The 19,756-nt window shown below is 38.6% G+C and overlaps 1 protein-coding gene across 1 annotated transcript in view; it reads left to right on the top strand.

Moving 5' to 3' along the window:
- CMYA5 (cardiomyopathy associated 5) overlaps nucleotides 1-19,756 on the top strand; it is a 107,051-nt gene that overhangs the window by 72,150 nt on the left and 15,145 nt on the right. Inside the window, exon 10 of the mRNA XM_051991766.1 lies at nucleotides 17,358-17,491. Within this exon, the coding sequence (XP_051847726.1) occupies nucleotides 17,358-17,491 (134 nt within the window). The remainder of the gene's footprint in view (nucleotides 1-17,357; nucleotides 17,492-19,756) is intronic.

Genomic DNA, 19,756 nt, shown 5'->3' with positions numbered 1-19,756 from the left:
CACCTCTGGGATGCTTCTGTGTTGCTGTGGAAACCACCAATCAGAACTGGGAGAGTCTTAGAGCAAACACCCACATCTAGCATTCTGGGGCAAAGTCTCTGAAAAATTTCTGGGGAACAGCGTTGAGGATGAGGAGGGAGAGTGACAAGTCCCTCTGGGGCAGCAGGGATATTTGGAGAGGTCAATGTGAAGTCTGTAGTCCCTTGCTAGTATTTTTGCTAAATTGACATTGGCTGGGCAACACCCATATGGGACCAAGTCCAGTAAACATCCTGAGACTAATTCTAATATGCAGTTTGGGGTGAAATTTAGGATTCTAAAGTGCAGAGCTAGGAAGAACCAGGCAGAGGATAAGACAAAACATAGTGGAGAGAAATAAATCAAGCCAGCTTTATGGAGGGAAAATACAATAAGAGGGGTAATCATTGATAATGGAAACAGATATGTGTGCTAGAACCCAATGGAAGGCAGTATCAAAACCTAGCAAAGTCAGGTGGATTTGTGTAGGCTTCTTATCTAAGTTGAGCCAGACCAGCATTAGGGGAAGGCAAAGAAGAATCTGGATTTAGAGGGTAGGTCAAAGTGTGGGGGCCAGTGCTGCTTTATGCTAGGTGAAATGCCTAGGGAATTAGTGGTCAATTATTATCCCGACTCCCTACCAGCAGGTAAAGGGGTTTTATGGCTACTACTGTAGGCCTGCCTTTGGCCCTGATGAACCTCTCCCTGTGACCTCTCCCATTAGTGAAGGTGGGAAGGCTGCTGAGGTCCTTCCAGATAAATAAATAGACAGACAAACAAATGAACAGATAGGTAAGTAGAGGTAGATAGGTAGAGAGTTACAGACAAATAAACAAACGAACAGATGGAGAGAGACAGATAGAGGGACAGAGACAAGGAGAAATATAGACCAAAAAACAAATGAACATATTTCAGATAGAGATGATAGATATAAAGAAACAGATTAGTAGAGGTTTATCTAGACCAGTGGTTCTCAAAGCATGGTTTAGAGAATCCTGGGGATCTCTGAAACCCTTTTAGAGGGTCTAAAAATTCAAAAACAGTTTTTATTTCCAATATGGTAAATGTCTATAAATATAATCCAGATAAACAAAAACTCTTTAGAGAGAGCCTCAATAATTTTTAATAGGATAAAGATACTGAAAACAAAAGTTTGAGAATCCTGATCTAGACAGACAAATGAACAGATGATAGAGGTAGAAATAAATAAACAGACTGATAGGTAGTGATAGATATAGGTCACTACATAGATAGATATAGATAGACAAACAAATGAATAGATTGGTAAGTAGAGATAGATAGATAGATACAAATAAATAAATGAGCAGATGGAGAGAGACAGACAGAAGGATGGAGAGAGAAATATAGAAAGACAAATGAACAGATTAGTAAAGATAGAGATAAATAAACAGATTGGTAGGTAGTGATAGATATAGGCAGCTACATAGATATAAATAGACAAATGAACAGATAGGTAGGTAGAAGAGATAGAATGGGCGCACTTTGTTTTGTGACTATAAAAGAGCAAGTGAAAAAATGAACAGCATTGTAAATTCATAGTAATTGATGAGCAATTCAATTCTAATCGTTAAATATTTATTAAGCAACCACTATGTGCCATAGATATTGCCAGGTTCTAGGGAGGGGGTACAAAAACAAACATTTGCCCTCAAGGAGTTTGAATTCTGTTGGGTGGAAGAAAACAAGAACATGGAAGAATCAATTCAAAATATATGCAAAATAATTATCAAGTAGGTTTTTATAAGGTGAAATTGATGAGGTAAGAGAATTAAGGGCAAGAGATCCCCTCTGGTCGATGTTGCAGATCCTTTGCGAATTCTTTGGCAAACCCGAATTTTGTGGCAAATGGGGATTTATTTGCATTAAGAAAACAGCTTTCTTAGTGGGCAAAGAATCTTGGCAGGATAGTTTTGCAGAGATGGGTTGACACTGAGAAGAAAATATCTTCATCAGTGGGCCTTCCTGATTAGGAATTAGCAAAGGTAGGTTAAGAAAACAGTCCAAGAAGACAGCTTTCTAAGCTTTCAAACTTCTGATTTGGAATTTGGCAAAGATTTAGGGGTTCAGTCACCTTTTATTAGCCCTCTGAGGCTTGCGGCTTCAATTCAATTCAAAATTGAATGAGATTGCTTAACTGGGAGTTTGAGCCACTGAAAAGGATGTTGACTATGCCCCAGGCTGAGATTTCCAATTGAATGAGATTACTTATCGTGAATGGTTGTGGTTCCTTCCAGAGGCTGGGAGAGTTTGAGACTCAGGATCACCCTTCCCCCCAAGGGGTACATCAGGGCCCCCCAAAGGTTGAAGGGGACACAATTTACATCATTCCCCACTCAAGCAGTCCCCTCAAATTCATTTGAGACCTTCTGTAACTGCTTCAAGCTGATAAGGGTTGTAGAGCTGTCCCTATGTTCAATGGGGGTTCAGGCCAGGAGGGGAAGTTCAAGATCAGAAGAAAGCAGCAGCATCTAAGGGATGTTGTGTGTCCAAATAGGAGCCTGAGAAATAAAAGCTGGACTGTTGTTGCTCTGCAAGGAGCTAGGCAGGCTTAGGCGAGGTATGATCTCTTTTAGCAAGTGCCTTGATACCTCCTGAGCCTTCTCAGTCCTGCAGGGAAAAGCTTCTACCTAGTTAGTAAAAGTGTCAGCAAAGATCAAAAGCACCTTGAACCCAATCTCCCCTGGGTATGTGCCCCTTCTCTGAACAGGCTTCTGGAGAGGGGGAGGGTTAACAGCTAAAAGTGGGCTTAAGGGTGTTTGTTCTGGTGGGCTCTAAGGAGGGCGTAAGAATCAGGGAGCTGGGGGATCAAAAGGTGAAGGGGCAGCAACTCCCGCAGCTAGATCTGCAGTCCTATTTCCCTTGGCCTAAAGTGAATCTCCCTGCTGGTGTCATTCACAGAATATGACTAAAAACTCTCTGGGTCTGTGGACAGCTTGTAGTAGCTATAGAATTTCTCCTACATATTTAATAGGAGAGTTCCTTGCCACCAAAAGCCCCTCTTTCTTTCCGATAGCCCCGTGAGCATGCAAAATATGAAAAGCATATTTGGAGTCCGAATAGATGTTCTTTCTCATTCCCTTCCCCAGTTCTGAAGCTCTGGTCAGGGCAATGAGTTCAGCTTTCTGGGCAGAAGTCCCAGGGGGCAGTGACTTAGCTTCTAGCAGGGGTCCTCAAACTTTTTAAATAGGGGGTCAATTCACTGTCCCTCAGACTGTTGGAGGGCTGGACTATAGTAAAAACAAAAACTTTGTTTTGTGGGCCTTTAAATAAAGAAATTTCATAGCCCTGGGTGAGGGGGATAAACGTCCTCAGCTGCTGCATCTGGCCCAAGGACCGTAGTTTGAGGACCCCCTGGTAGGATGTCATTGAGAGTCACCACAGACTATCCTGCCTGTCTTTCAACATTTGCAAGAAAGCTCGACCTATCTGTAAACCATTCACCATCTGCATTGTCAAGAGGGATGTCCCTCAAGTCAGGTCCGCTGGAGTAGAGAGAATCTAAAGCATCCTCATGATTATGAATGATGTCACCCGACTGTTTTCGGGGAGCAGAGTGGCAGGGTTGAGAATCAGGTCGGGGTGTCTAGAAGGAGAGCCTCATATCTGGTCAGCCCCCCATCAGCAGCCACTGATGCCCTTTGGCTTCTAAAAAGCTCTGGTGCCATAGGGTAAGTTTTGAGACTTCTTTTCTAAGGCACGAGAGCCATTCTAGGGAAACTGAGTCCAGTTCTTTTGAGAAATAGTCCATGACTCTGGAATCACCCAGTCTTGCCTTTTGGGACTTTGGATCAAGATAAGAATGCAATTAATTGGGTTCAAATTGCTTAACTCTTTAGCTAAAAGTTTGTGCTTAAGAAATTTCTCAATCCTGACTAAGGCTGGAGTGGCCCAAATAGAGGAATCTATTTTCTCCCAGATTTCAGAGGGAATAGGGGAGGGTCTTGAAAGAAGCACAAAAAGGTCACTTGGAGGTCTGAGAAGAGAAAATTGGGTCCCCATTTTTACCATTAAATTCTGCCCCAATAAGGGAACAGAATAGGAGGGAATAATAAGAAATGAGTGTTTAAATACCAAGTCACCAAACTGGCAAGGCAGCGGAAAGGTCTCCAAATAATTCTTAAATTCTCCTGCAATCCCCATTCTATGGGGGGAGCAGTAAATGATACCAGAATGAAGAAATCCTTACTTCTGGGGATAGCCAGGGTTCCACCCCTCGTAGTGGAGGAAGGCGGAGCTTGACCAAGCCCCAAACTCCTGCTGGAAGGCAGGGCACTGGGGGGCAGCTTGTCCCCTGTGGGCAGTCTCTCCTCCAGTGCCCCTCTTGGTCGAACTCAGGGCAAGAACTGGGGAGTCTCCTCACACAGTTTCCATGACACCTAAAACACAAACCTCTGTGGTTCCCCGAAAATGTCAGCAGCCAAAGTAGGGACTTTTCTCCATATCTCACTTTAATTCTGCGGCCTCTCTCCTCTGCTGCAGTTTGATCCCTTTCATTAAAGATTCCAACAGCTGTTTTTAGCAGCTGAGGGGGAGAAATTTGAGGGCCCAAAGCTGGCTTCTGCAGCTTCCTCCGTATATCTAGGGCGTGTTGTTTAATATTAACATCTCCCCAGGAAAGATCAAGGATGGCGTTGGCCTTGGACCCCTCAAAAACTAGGTGGGGTCCTCAGAGTAATGGCTGGTTTTCCCTTAGTTTGGAAGAGATTTGACATTGAAAGAGCCCCCTCACTCTGAGCATCTCTCCCTGAGAGTCTGTTGCTCCTCTCATGGGGCAGAAGTTAAAATCAGCATCCTGAGGAGGAGAAAAAGGGTCCCACTCTTTGGATCAGAGGGATTGAGGGGTGGGGGCTGGGAAGTCTCAGGATCTGGTTCAGCTGAGGGGGATAGAATTAAAGAAATATTATTGGACATAAGGTCCTGTTCTGCAAGGGATTCCGAAGCCTCCTGATAAGGACTGCATAGGGGTTCCAGAGGAGCAGGAAGGAGGGAGTTTGATTTCCCTCTAGCAAATTTAAGCAACATCCTGCAGTGCTGTTTTAATTTGAGCTTTTTAGTTTTGAGATTCTTTAAGCCGAATTTGTCTGTTTTTAAAGAGACTGCCTGAGAAAGAATTCTTAGATTCTTCCTTAGAGGGAGAGGTAGATTATCCCATTTTGCCACAAACCTTAGATTTCCCCTATTTTATACATCTATACATCAAAATGAGGAAGCACTAGAGTCAGGGAGAATCAGGAAAGACCCCTTTTTAGGAAATGGTGCCCGAGTTAGGCCTTGAAGGAAGTCAGAGATTCTAAAAATCAGGGGCAAGATATGGAGATGTTTTGATTTTGACATCCCAACAAGGAGTTACTAGATAGATAGAGACCTGGGCTTAGAGTCAAGAAAACCTGAATTCAAATACAACCTTGGACACTTACTTAGTTGTATGACCCTGGGCAAGTCACTTAACCTATGTGCCTCAGTTTCCTCATCTGTAAAATGAGCTGAAGAAGGAAATGGCAAATCATTTTGGTATCTTTGCCAATAAAATTGAGGTCATGAAGAGTCAGACACAGCTAAAATAACTGAACATCAGTAAAGTGAGCTATAAAGGGAAAATTTTCATGATGATTATGTGCTTTTTACATCTTTTTAAAAGGCAAATGTGTTCTAGTGACATTCTGGAAAACTGCCAACCCTAGGGAATATGGTGTATCTCATCCTGGGAGCTCAATGCTTCTTGCCTGGTCTCCAGGTCCTTCAGGTTTGATAATGAATGAAATTTTGACCATTGACCTATTACTAATAAAGCAGCCTCTCTCCCAAATTCTGTGAATGCAAATCTTCAGGTAGCACTTGACAAAAGAAGTCCCTACTTATCCATGTGTCAGATTGTTAAAAATCAATTATATTATATTGTAACCTGACAATGAAAGCAATAAACCCATGAGTCTGTCAAATGTGGCCTTAATAAATTATAGTCAAGCATTTTCCTTGGAAGTAGTAAGAGTTTAATTTAACTTTCTACTTACATGCTCAAGGTATGTAGAGAAAGGGAGAGGGAGAAGAAAAGGGGAAGCTCACTTATGTCCAACAAATAGAAAAGAGGATGAATTAATTTTATTTTAGCACTTGGATAGTTCCTGGGAGTCCTTTGGGATTGACAGTCTTTCATAGTTAATTAGTAAAACAAGTTTAGTCTATTTTTTTACCTCAAGTAGTGTTCCATCTTGGGGTGCTCAAGTTCAATATGGTATTGAAATCAATCTTTTCTCATTATTATGCAGGCTCAGTTTTAGTATTTTAAGAACCTGGACATACCAGGAATGGGCAGAAATGCTTAGTAATTATTTTTTTATTTATAGGCTTATAGTATCACTCTTATGGGATGTGATTCTATGATGCAGTGCCTTTTAGTTGAATTCAGGAACAATTATACTAATCTTTACCCCTTTCTACTACTAGCTTATCTCTGTATTCTTTCTCTCTTTCTCTGTGTATGTGTGTCTCCTCATCTCTGTTTTTTCTCTATCTCTATATCCATGTCTCTGTTTCTTTCCCTTTTCTCTTGCTGTCTTTCTCTTTCTATTTCTCCTTTTCTCTCTTCCTTCTTTCTTTCTCTCTCCCCTGTCTTCCCTCCTTCTCTGTGTCTGTCTTTTTCTCTCTCCTAGCAGTTTATGTAAACTCTGGAACAATCAGAAAATTCAAAAATGGCAGAAACTTGTTTTATAATTGGCTTGAATCCCACCTCTGAGTAAAACCAGAGAAATCTCTTCTATAGGATGGTTTCCCCGCTCTCAATATGACATCTTAAATTTAAAGGCTTAAATTTGAAAGGCTTAAAGGTCCATTAATGGACATATAATTTATTAGCAATATTGATTACCAAAGAAATGAAGATAAGCATTCAAATAAGCCATATAAAACTTTAGTAAGGATTACATTTAGAGTCCCCTCTTTACTCGCAGCTAGTTTGGGGCATGACTGTTGAAGAAAATAACTGAATTTTAAACTATGTGCCTCAGATTTTCCTAGTAATGTATACTGAAAAATTAAGGGAAAGAAGGAGTTATTGATTGGAGTCTGACTGCACCAACTGTCACATCACCTGCTTTGGCTGGATTTCAGTTCTATTCTACTCCAGCCACATGCCTGGGTTTCCCCCTCCCCCTCTTTGTGGTCTATACATTCCTCATTTATTTATTTATTAGGTAAAAAAGGCCATTCTCTGCCTCATTTCTTACTTAGCCTTAATCACTGAATAGGGATTGCCTCAGTCAAACCAAGAGCTGTTAAAGTCCTTAGCTTAGGCCAAAGTCTCCCACTGCATCCAGGATCATCTCTAGGCATCTTGATCTATACCTGGTCACTGGTCCCAGATGGCTCTGTAGGAGAAAGGGAGGCAGGTGACTTTGCAAACTCTTCCTCGCTCAATCCAACTCACTTGTATATGACATACCATCATCTCCCTGATGTCATGGTCCTTTTTGAGAACTAAAGATAAATAACAATAAAGAATGAACAACTAAACAACATGCTTATCTACTTGTATCTCACTCTCATTCTGTGTCCCCAAATCTTGGGCACAAGTAACTTTCTCGTGTCTATTAGACTCCTATTTAAAAAAATAATTAGCAAAAGTTGTTTTTAGATGTAATTGGATAAAAATTATTCTTAAAAAATCTGTTGGACTCCCAAACTGAATTCGATTGAATACCTGTGAACCCAAGGGTCCTCAAACTTTTAAAATAGGGGGCCAGTTCACTGTCCCTCAGACTGTTGGAGGGCTGGACTATAGTAAAAACAAAAACTTTGTTTTGGGGGCCTTTAAATAAAGAAACTTCATAGCTCTGGGTGAGGGGGATAAACGTCCTCAGCTGCTACATCTGGCCCGTGGGCTGTAGTTTGAGGACCCCTGGTAGCCCAAGGATTCTCTGTCACACTGGTAAGATCCTCCAGACCCTCTGTGATTCGGGAGAAGTTTTCTAAAATCTTTGCCAACTGAGACTAGTTTCTTAGGTCTAGATCTGAAAAGGATCTTGCAGGTCATCTGAGTCCAACTTTATAGATAAGGAAAATTACATATAGATAAGAAATCCCCAAAGGTTAACTGAATTACCCAGGTAATAAGCAATAGTATCTGCCACTCTCCTTCTCTCCTCTCTCTCAGTTGAACTGGGTATCCAAAGGGACTTAGAATTTGTGAGATATTCTTAGCCTCTGCAAGACAGAGTAAGAACCAAGTGAGCTTATATCATCAATGGTTCAGGCGACCTTCTAAGTCCTGGACTGGCATGAGAAGAGAGCTCTGGAAAAGAAAAGAAAAGGAAAGAAAGAAATTCACCTCCTTTCCCCCTCCCCAAAGGGAAATATTAATTGATCTCTCTCTTCAGAAGGGATTCTGATTTGTACCATTAACAAGGGAAGAATGAATTTACCTTAAGTCTGGTTCTGGATTCCTTGTTATTGTAGCCACTGGATATTCTGATTTACACTAAAAGATTTTAGGTTGACTTATCTGTAATATCGGGTGCTTCAGGGGTTCTATCAAAAACCCCATGACTGAGTGGCAGAAATAGCAATAGTGACTATTCCACAATCCACATGTGTGTGAATAAATCTCTATGTATTTTAGATCAGGTCCCCGAAATTGGCCCCATGGGATTTTGCAGTGGGCGAGAGTGACAATCCCTTGCTTACCAGGCGTGGGCTCCAGGAGCTCCACCTCACCCTTTCATACTTTTCTTTGAATGCTTTTCCCAGGTCGGGTGGGCTCAAAATGCTTTTTAAAAAATCTCCCCCCACTCTGCTGTTTTCTCAGCTGTTCTGTCTCTCTTGGGTGGAGAGAAGTCAGCAGAACTGGGGGCGGAGGATGGAAAGCTGAGAGAAATACAATACCGGGACTAGCTGTGTGGGCTGGCTGCGAAGGGAGACAGTATGGATCCGATGACAAATCTGTGAGACTCAATAAGCCAAAAATGATTTTGGAGCAAACTTCCCCAAACCCGACCTCTTCCCTGAGTCAGAGAGGCCATAATGGCCATCCCTGTGGTGTGCTTCTTTTTTCTGGCTTTCATGCTGCTGGCTAAGTAGGGTAGGAATGCTGCTGTCTGTCACAGTGGGGCCTGCTATGTCGGGACCACCTGCAGCTCCATCTGTACAGAAAAGCATGAACAAGTAGGAGTTCTGAAATGAATTTGGTGCCCAAGCAAGAGGGAATTCAGATTTCCAGCTTTTGCCCTCCTCCCTTTTTTCCTTTCTAGATATAGCTGGATGAAGCTCTGGGCTGGCTAAAAGTCAGAAATCAGTTTTCTCTTGTACAAAATGCCTGGCCATCTGATTTAAGAATCCTTGATAGCCAAGACAATTTTGCTTAATATAGTCTACTGAAGGGTGCAAATCTCAGCCTCAGTTCTGTGTCTGTAAAGTGGGTATCTGATCTATGAGTACTTAGCAAGTGGGTGGGAGGATTAGTGGCCCTATTTCACCAAATCATTTCTATTTTGGCCAGAAATCCTGAAGATCTTCTCCCAAATTGATTTAAAAAAAAAAAACAAAAAAACCTATGTAAAAGAGATCATTTCTTACCTCATTTTTTCCTAGCCTTATCACTGATTGGACATTGTTTCAGTCAAATTGTGATCTCCTTCCTTCCTCCCTTCTTCCTTCCTTCCCTCCCTTCTTCCCTTCCCTTCCTTTCCCTTCCCTTCCCTTCCCTTCCCTTTCCTTCCTTCCTTCCTTCCTTCCTTCCTTCCTTCCTTCCTTCTTCCTTCCTTCCTTCCTTCTTTCCTTCTTTCCTTCCTTCCTTCCTTCTCTCCTTCTTTCCTTCCTTCCTTCCTTCCCTTTCTTTTTTCCTTCCTTCCTTCTTCCTTCCTTCCTTCCTTCTTCCTTCCTTCCTTCCTTCCTTCCTTCCTTCCTTCCTTCCTTCCTTCCTTCCTTCCTTCCTTCCTTCCTTCCTCCCCCCCCACCTCTGTCTCTCTCTCCCTCCCTCCCTCATTACCCCAGGTCTATGAGAGATCCTGAATCAAAGAGACATTCTATTAGATTAATACTTTTGCTGGCCCCATTAACCTTCCATTCTGATGACTCCTTGTCACATAGAGGTGATCATAATTTCTTAGATCCCGGGGAAGGGGGAGAAAGGGAAGACACATGCTCTGACAGCTCTTTTTAGGATAGAGAAGCATCAAGAAAAGGCCTACTGATAGACTTTTTCTAAAGTCCAGCCTTACACAGTTTACAGAAGCTTCCACAGAAGCTCACAAAGAATGTCTCTCAAGATAGTATTGAATGTCCCAGTACTTTGGCAATCTGTCGAACCCTATATTGAACCCTTCTCAGAATAATATTTTAAAAGGCATACAATAAAACATATAGGATTACAAATGGTTGAGATAGTTATCAAATTTTTTTGACTTCACTGACCTCAAGTAAAAAATCATGTCCTAAGAGGATGAATGTATTTCAAAGTTAGTGGGGCTTTAGAGACATTGAAATATACCCTTTTTATAAGATGGGGAAAAAAACTACAGTCAGTTATTCATAATATATTTTATAATGTCTCAGGATGGCCACCGTGGGGAAGATTTTCAAAAGCATATTTATTCAGAATCCACAATTGACTGTGAAATTCCATGAGTGTTTCACTGAGCTTGGGATTTATAAAGATTAGTGCCATTATGGAAGCATGGGTAGAGAGCTGGCCTTGAATTTCAGGAAACCTGATGGTTTAAGACTTACTTCTGACTTTCTAACTCATATATAGACTGTGTGACTCTGGGGAAAGCACTTAATTTCTTAGTGCTCTAGGACCAGAGGTGGCAAATACAAGGACTGCAAACACTCCCAAGTGCAGCCAAACCAGATTAAAATATAATTAGGAAATATTTAACAACATAAATGAAATTATAATAAAACACGGATAATATTATATTTTAAAACAAATCAATTTGTGGCCTTAAGTTATCCTTATGTATCAACTAGTTTCCAGGCAACTATCTCGAACTTTAAGTTACTGAGAAGGTGCCAACTTTCATTGGTAGAGGGAGGTCTTTATTTCTATAAAATCATAGGTTCAGTTCCTTTGTAGAGGGAATAGCATTTAATTACTATTAGATAAATAGTTTCTCTTTGTTCTTAAGTATATTTCCCAGCTTTTTGGATAAGTACCTTCAATTTCTTTTGTTTTTTTTCCCCCAAGAGATTTTACACCTACTTTATTTTGACTGGCTGCTTAGCTGGGGGGTGATGCTAACAGGAATGCCAGGGATAGCCAACCAAGTATTGCTTTAAAAAGCAATTCTACTTAGTCACCTTCTGCATAGTAAAAGGGGACTCAGTTCAATAGCTTGTCCATGTAAGACAAAAAAGCCCAACTCCCTCAATATGACTTATACCCTTGATCTTGCATCGACAAAAAGATGGCTCGAGAAACTTTAAATCCCCAAATGTCAAAATTCTAAAAAGACTTTACGGATCGGCAGAAAAACGTTTCTAAAGTAATGTCTCCCCAGAGACTGCACAAGGCTGTGCTTCTAGGCCTACAATATAGATTTTAAGAGCAGTAGGTTTTCAGTAGAGCAGCTGGGTGGCACACTGGGTAGAGTGCCAGCTCTGGAGTCAGGAAAACCTCATACTAGTCTGGCCAAATCACTTAACCCCATTTTTCTTAGTTTCTTCATCTATAAAATGAACTGGAGAAGGAAATGGCAAACTGGTCCAGTATCTTTGCCAAGAAAACCTCAAATGGGGTTATGAAGAGTTGGACATGAAACTGTCCAGTTGAAAAACAACTGAATAACAACAAATGATTAAAGTTCCTCATTTTGTTGAGCTGAAATCTGCCCTCCCTCCCCATAGTCTTTATTCATTGGTTTTACTTTATCCTTCTGAAGTGACAGAGAATAAGATATTTACTCTTAATCAGAGGAAGCAACATGGCATGTTAGTTAGAGAGAAGGTCTTGTACAATGATTCTCAAAGTATGGTCTAGAGAATCCTGGAGATCTCTGAAACCCTTTTAGAGGGTCTACAAATTCAAAAATAGTTTTTATTTCCAATATGGTAAATGTCTATAAATATAATCCAGATAAACAAAAACTCTTTGGAGAGATCCTCAATAATTTTTAATAGGATAAAGATACTGAAAACAAAAGTTTGAGAATCACTGGTCTTGTAGATAGGAAGACTTTTTTGATTAAACAGGACTCTATGATTCTAGTTGTGAAAGATGGTACCAACTTCTTATACCAACGAAGAAAGTATTTCCCCAGTCAATTAAAATGATAGGCTCATTTCCTCCAAAAAAACTCTTAAATAAAACTATTTGTCTCATTTATTCCATCATGTATCACTGATGATGTCCTACATAATTTTATTAGCTCTGCAATTTTGAATTCTAATGTCAAACTGAGCAAAGAGAGTTCTCTGTTAGTTGGGTTCAGGTGAGAATATCACACGTTGGGTGGGTGAGAGGAGGTTCTGCTTTCTTTTTAAATGTGAGGAAGAGTGCATCGCCTCAGATTCAAATGTGGCCATCTGGAGCTCTGGTCCCACATGTTTGGAGTTCTCATTCAGTTAAAAAAAAAGTAATGACTGTTGATGGGAAGACTTTGATTGACGTTGACATCAAAGTACATTTTTTTCTGAGTCAAAAACCATGGAAACAAAGCTTTGTTTCTGAGTTTAACTCATTTTGTTCTGTGTGTTTAAGAAGATGTTGAATATATAAACAAAACAACACATTGGGTTATAACCCAATGTGTTGGATGCTTTCCATTTTCATGCCCAGTATTTTGATATCACAAACTAAATAGAAGCATTGAAGAGACTTGTAAAGTTCTAGTAACCTTCATATTTCATCTTCTTTCATGTTTCAGCAGCATATTATCTCTCTTTTACAAACAAAAACTTGAGCATAAAGCATGTTTTTAAAGAAATAATGAATTAACACTTGGCATTTGGTAGTTTTAATTGAATTTCTCCTCTTCACTGAAATCACTGGACTCATAAGCATATGCTAAGCTAAGAAAGTTTTGTCTCTTAGGACTGAAAATTAAGATGGAAAGAGTTGGGCAGGGACTTCAGGGCAGGAAGACCTGAGTTTGAGTTTTTCCTTTACTACACATTGGTTGCCTGACCATGAGCAAGTTGCAACTTCTGAGGGCTTAGGAAACTCTCTAGAGACTACTGTACATTGCACATTAGCCATCTTTATCTGCATTTGAAGTTTCCTTATTGAAATTTAATAAGGCAATGAAATTATGTTTGAGTGAAAAAAATGAGAAAGAGATGGGCATGGTGAGGAACACCTGTAATATCTGCTCTTGGGGAGCCTAAGGTTGGTTGTTTAAACTGGGGAATTCTGAGCTCTACCAGGCTAAAGATGATTAGGTGTCTACAATATATCCAGGGCCAATACAGTGAGCCCTACATATCACCTAAAGAGGGGTGAACCCACTCAGGTGGGACACAAAGTGGGTTAAAACTTCTATGTGGATTAACAATAGTGTGAAGTTGGTGAGTAGCCACTACATTTCCAGTTTGGGTAAGATAAGAAAACTAAATGTGGAAAACAAAATCTAAATCTAAAAAAAATCTAAAAAAAACATCTGGACAGGATTTACTCTGTTTGCCTTCCTAACCTCACTACTGAGACATAGCAGAAAGCAGGCTATATTCTTGCACTGAACACAGTCATATTTTAGTTCCTATTGTTGGATGTTGGATGAGTCTTTTGTCAAAGAGCATACAACTCCAATATGAAGAATTCTGGTTTTAAAGAGTCAGCCCTCAGATTAAATTACTCTTGACTTAATCTGCCTCTGTGTCTCTGTCTCTGTGTGTCAGCTACAGGAATTGAGATCCTGAGACCTGATTCTTGGGGGTTTTAAATGAATAAATTTAACTCTGCAGTAAAGTCCTTCTGACACTAGGTATCTTCTTTGACCTTGAACATGTCACTAGTTTTCTGAGCTCGTTCATCTGTGACATGAGGATAATAATCCTTTTACTACCTACTCCACTGTTATTACTGTAAGCATCAATGCACATCACATACAATGCATGTGGAATATATTGAAAATTCAAGAAACTGAAATATATGTTTCTAGAGTCTTATTTCATTGTTATTATTATCATTATTTTTTATGATTAAGAATTTTTCATTGCTTTATGATTCAGGTAAGTGGTCATCATGCCAAAAGCCAACAAGATTCATGGGAAAAGATTTTCAGAAAGTATATTATTTAAAGCAAATTTGTCCCTGGCAGGAAAGAAGTTTCACAACCAAGCAAATAATATAAATGTGCTGATCCAGTCATTTAAATATAAAGAAAACTAGGGACAGGGGGTTTAAAAAAAAAAAGGAAGGAATATATCCAGAAATAATTCAGGTTTTATATATATAATAATGACTTTTCTAAGCAAAGAGGAGTTAGCTATTGATAATTGTTATTTGTTTCTACTTATTAGGTTAAATCACATATTTTATAGTAGATTTAAATCTATAAGCCTATTAAAAATAATACTCTGAATAATCTTCAACAATAATATTTAGCTATTTGAGTTTAAGAACTGCACCCTCCAATCAAAAGGATTTGATTTTTTCATTATTTATCTGAAATATAATTAATTGCTGTGGAACCAGTGGCTCAGTTTCATTGATCCATTCTCACTGTACCTAAAGATAGAGTACTCTCATGATCATGAGGCAGGGCCTAAAATAGAACCCAATAAAATCTGAGACATTTGTACTGACCTTTCCAAACACAGGGCATTGAACATCAACCACTCAAATAGATCCTGGCTTCTGTCACCCCTTATTCTCAGTTATACATGGTGACTTTTTGGTTTTCTAAGTTAATGGTCTCTACAATTCTTTGATGAGATACTCTTATCAATCAAAAAATGTTTGAATGTGTATATCTAATAAATATATTTACTTATTTATAAATCATATAATGTATACCTGTATTAATAACTATATACATTATAACTCTTACAAAACTAGACATTTAAAAAGGATAAGCTAAAGATGAAATGATATTTGATTCTGTAAGCAATTAGGAAGTCACTGGAATTTATTAAGTTAGGGGAGTGACATTGTCAGACTTGCACTTTAGAAAAGTTTATTTGGTACTTGGGCAGAGGATAGATTAGAACTGAGGGAGAATTGAAACAGGGGTAAACAATCAGGAAACTATTGCTCTTCCAAGTGAGAGACAATGAAGGCATTAACTGAGGAGATATAGCTACATGAATGTAGAGAAAGGGACAGATGTGAAAGATGCTGTGAGGGTAGAATCAATAATACTTGGCAACTGATTGGATGGGGGAGGGGAGAGAATGAGGACCCAGGATGATCCCCAAGATGATGGAGAGGATTTTAATCTAGGTGGCTAGAAGGACAGTGATGTCTTCAACAAGAATAGGGAAGTTTGGAAGAGTTGTGGGTCTTGGGGGGAGGGAAAGATAAGGTCATAGGAACTATGAACATCCATTCCCACATCTACTGTGCAATCCACTCTGTTACATGGAAAAATTTAAAATCAAGAGCCCACCAAAAGGCACCTGCTGCAGCAACAAGCTGATCTTGGGAGCAGAGTGTGTGTGTACTGGGAATGGAGAAACTTTGCCCGTGTAACTGCTCATGTCAGTGCTTAATGGTGATCAGGTAAAAATTACCCTGACAGACCTCTGTCCCAGAGCAGAAAGGGAGAAGATGGGGACATGAACAGCTAGGAGAAACCTGTGAGGAGAAGGGTGAGTGAAGATAGTTATGGATACAATGGAAATGCAGAGGATAAAGTTGTGTAGGAGGCAAGCCCCTTGTCTGGTTGTTATTGGGATGGATTGAATTTGAGTTGGTTGCTTATCCCTTGGGGTAGTTTTATAGTCCACTGGGCGTTCAGGGCTCTAACTTTGGAGATCATTATTCTAAGATGGACTCTCACATTGATTTTTTTCTGCTTCCCTTTATTATACATTTAATAATTTCTTATATAGGGCAGGGTTCTTAGGCTTTTTTGTGTATGATGGAATACTTTGGTAGTCTGATAAAAAACCTTTGGATCCCTTCTTAAAACAATGTTTTAAACTGTATAATATAAAATACACAGAATTACAAAGGAAACAAATGATTAGCTATTAAAAAACATTCATAAACTTCAAGTTGAGAACCTCTTTGGAGAAGCTGAGCAAAATGCACTTGTCCATAATTGCATAAATGGTCAGAACAAGGATTTCAAAGCAGCCTAAGAATGTAGAAAACAAACAAAAGACAAAACATATTATTGTGATGAGGTTCATGAAACCATAATGAATCAATGACAACTTGCTCATCTTGATAGGATTAGAAGCTTGCAAAGTTCATTAGTAATAAGACATTACCACTGGTTATTTTCTGTGGCTCCCCTCCCCATTTGTCTTATATTTAAATAGATAGATTAGCAACTTTGTATTATTTGCTTGCATGCAGAAAAGTTGCTTTAAACAATACTATTCTTCCTAAAAACTTGTTTCCAGGAATCTTCTAGGCTTTTGACATGATGAACATTTACTTAGTCTTGACCCATCTTGAATTTTTTTCAAGTTCAAATTTATTAAGTATATAGCATCTCTTAGTTCAAAAGGACCCTCCAAGATTAAAGGAAATTGTAATCCTAGAGAAAATAAATGAATTCCTGGAAGGTCACCAGACTTTTAAATTAATTTTTTTGTAGATCAAAAATACCTTTTCTGGTTCTTCTCAAAATAATGTTCTAGAAGACATTTTAAAGAGTGACATAAATCAAGAGAAGCAGAAATAGTTTTAAAGAAAAAACAAACCCTAGTGTTCAAGCACTAAATATTATGCAGATTTCTAGTGCTCTCTGGTGGGACAACAAGGAAAAATCACTTTCTGAGATAAAACACAGAGTAATGCCTTGCTATTCTTACTTTCCAAGTGCACAAAATCCAGATGTCTACCAATGCTCCCATTTGGAGTTGGCACAATAACAAGGAATGAGTCCAACCATTCTGCCTTGGAAATGGCTCAAAAAATAGAGATTTGGAGCTCTAGGAACTTTGGAGTTCACCCCTATGACTCCAAACGCGTGGTTTTTCCCATTGTTACATGAGATTTTGTTGCTATTCAGTTCACTGATTTGAAAACTTAGAAAGAGAAATGGACAGAGAGAGAAATGAGTGATAGCTTGGTATCCTAGGAGAGAGATAAAGATGTCTCAACTATGTCATAAAAGAAAACAAAAATATTTATTCCTATATAAAGTTTAATTAGTAATTGAATGTTGGATCTTATTGCTAAAATGGGTTTCTTTGTGTTGTTTTCTTCTTAGATCTTATTCTGGAATTAAAGGATTTCAGCTAAAAGTTAATCTCCAGCCCAATGATAACTACTTTTTCTATGCAAAAGCTGTCAATGCTTTTGGGACAAGTGAACAAAGTGAAGCTGCCCTCATTTCCACCAGAGGTGAAGTATCCCTTTCTAAAAAAACTAACTTTTCTTTTGTCTACTTTATCTAAAATTGATTTCCTCAAAGATTCCTCTTTTTCCATGTAGCTCTCTTCATTAACCATTACAGGGTGTAATGCTGGAGAAACTGAGGCAAGATAGAGATTGGAGAGTTTTTAATATTTTATTTGGGTTTCTGAGAAGGAAAGATTTCCTGGGGAGCAGATCAGAATCCATTGTTCCCCCAGGGGCTGAATTGGATTTTCATCTCAAAGAATTCAGCATTGAATGTGTGATTCCAATGATTTATATATGGCTCCAAGTGATCAGGGGAGACAAAGGCAATGGGTGGAATCCAAACACTGGTGAGTGCAGGAATTTACAGGAATGGACCATCAATTCAGTTCTGACAGGTTGGGGGCAGGACCATAAATTCTGATAACTGGGAGTGAAAGGGGTAGTCACTAGAGAGAGAAAATCTGGAACAAGAGAAATGATTTCTTGCAAGGTAAGTTAAAAGCTCAGATGTAACTTTAGTTGGCAAACACTTGATCTTTTTGGCAAATGGAAAGAAATGGTAGCTAAAATCAACACCTGTTTCCAATACAGGTTCATTTGCAACATATTATGAAAGAAGATGATGAAAAATTATGAATAATGTCACTTTACAAAACAGCCAAATGCAGCTGAGGAAGTAAAATTCAATAAATGCTTAGTGGTTCTCTATCACCATCAGAATCAAAGATAAAATCCAATGTTTTATAGTTAAAGCCTTCTCTCTGTTTTTTGTGATCAAGTGACACTGGCCTCTTTCCTGTTCCCCCCAAAAGATACTCCATCTCCCATCTCTGCACATTTTCTTTTTTTAATTTAATATTTTTGTAAATGTTTTATTCATCATAAACTTAAATATAAAAGGAGAAAATAAAAGAATATTTCCATGTACATAACAGAACAGAGAGAATATAATATAAATAAATAAATTTTTCCATTTTAAGAAAACTTGTATAATAAGTACAACACATTATTTTCAAAACTATCCAGCTTTTCCTTGCTTCCCTGCAGGTTTTCTTTTGTTCTCTGCTGTGTAGTTTTTAACTTTATTCCACCCCCCTTTCTTCTCTCCCTCATAAAGAAGCCTACAATTAAATGTATATATATATATATATAAAATATACACAAATAATTATCTATAAATATATATACACATATATAGTCATATACATACATACATACATATATATATATATGTATAGTAATGCATATTTTCACTTGTCCTTTTTTTCCCTCTGGAAGTAGACAGTATTTTCCTTTATAATCTTTCCATATTTTTCTAAATCAACCAGCTCCTCATTTCCTATTATAGCAGTATTCCAACGCAATCATATCCTTTAGGAAGCTAGATGACACAGTAGATAGAGTACTAACCCTCCATTCAGGAGGATCTGAGTTCAAATCCAACTTCAGGCACTTAGTACTTACTAATTATATGACCCTGGGCAAGTGATTTAGCTCCAGTTGCCTTGCCAAAACAAACAAACAAAATCACAATCATATCTTATCTAAGAGATTGTCCATGATGGTTTCCCCCACTTTTCTACATTTTTTCTATTCTTAGCTACATTGGTTTAATATACAAAAAAAAATTTAAATTTAAAATAATTGAAATTACCCACTGTATATTTCAATACTACTCTCATATTATAATATACTTTAGGATCGGATATTGCTGAATATCCTTCCTTTACAACTTTTCACATCTTCAAGAGCTGCCTCCTGGGCCTCCAAAAAGATACTTAACACAACATCTTGCACGTATTAGGTACTTAACAACTGGTTCTTGGTTTGAAATCAAGATTACAGAGAATTTGGTGTAGAATGTAGTAAATTCCCATCAGCTTAAGTGCATTTGTAGCTAAAACTGGAAAGAGCAATAAATGAATGTGAAATGGAACAGATCTGCTGACATTTCTATAGTGACCTATTTCTATCTATGACAATGATAGAACCTCAATATATGCAGTCTATCCTCATGTATTATGTAAAGAAGTAACAGTGATTCTTTAGAAGTTGTCAGGAAAAGAAACTAGACTTGACCAAATACAACAGAAGACGTATATGTTGGAGCAACTTAATTTTCCAGATATTTTCAAAAGATTCCTAAAGAATGGTAAAGATCATAAATGTAACATTTGCCCACTACCACCATCACTAGCACTACCAAAGGAACTGAAAAAAAAATCAGTAACTATTCACCTATATTTCTCCTCTTATTTCTTTAAA

This window comes from Antechinus flavipes, chromosome 1, assembly GCF_016432865.1.
Source record: "Antechinus flavipes isolate AdamAnt ecotype Samford, QLD, Australia chromosome 1, AdamAnt_v2, whole genome shotgun sequence".
NCBI lineage: Eukaryota > Metazoa > Chordata > Mammalia > Dasyuromorphia > Dasyuridae > Antechinus > Antechinus flavipes.
Note: the sequence above shows the minus strand (reverse complement) of the source record. Positions and strands in the feature narration are given on the sequence as shown.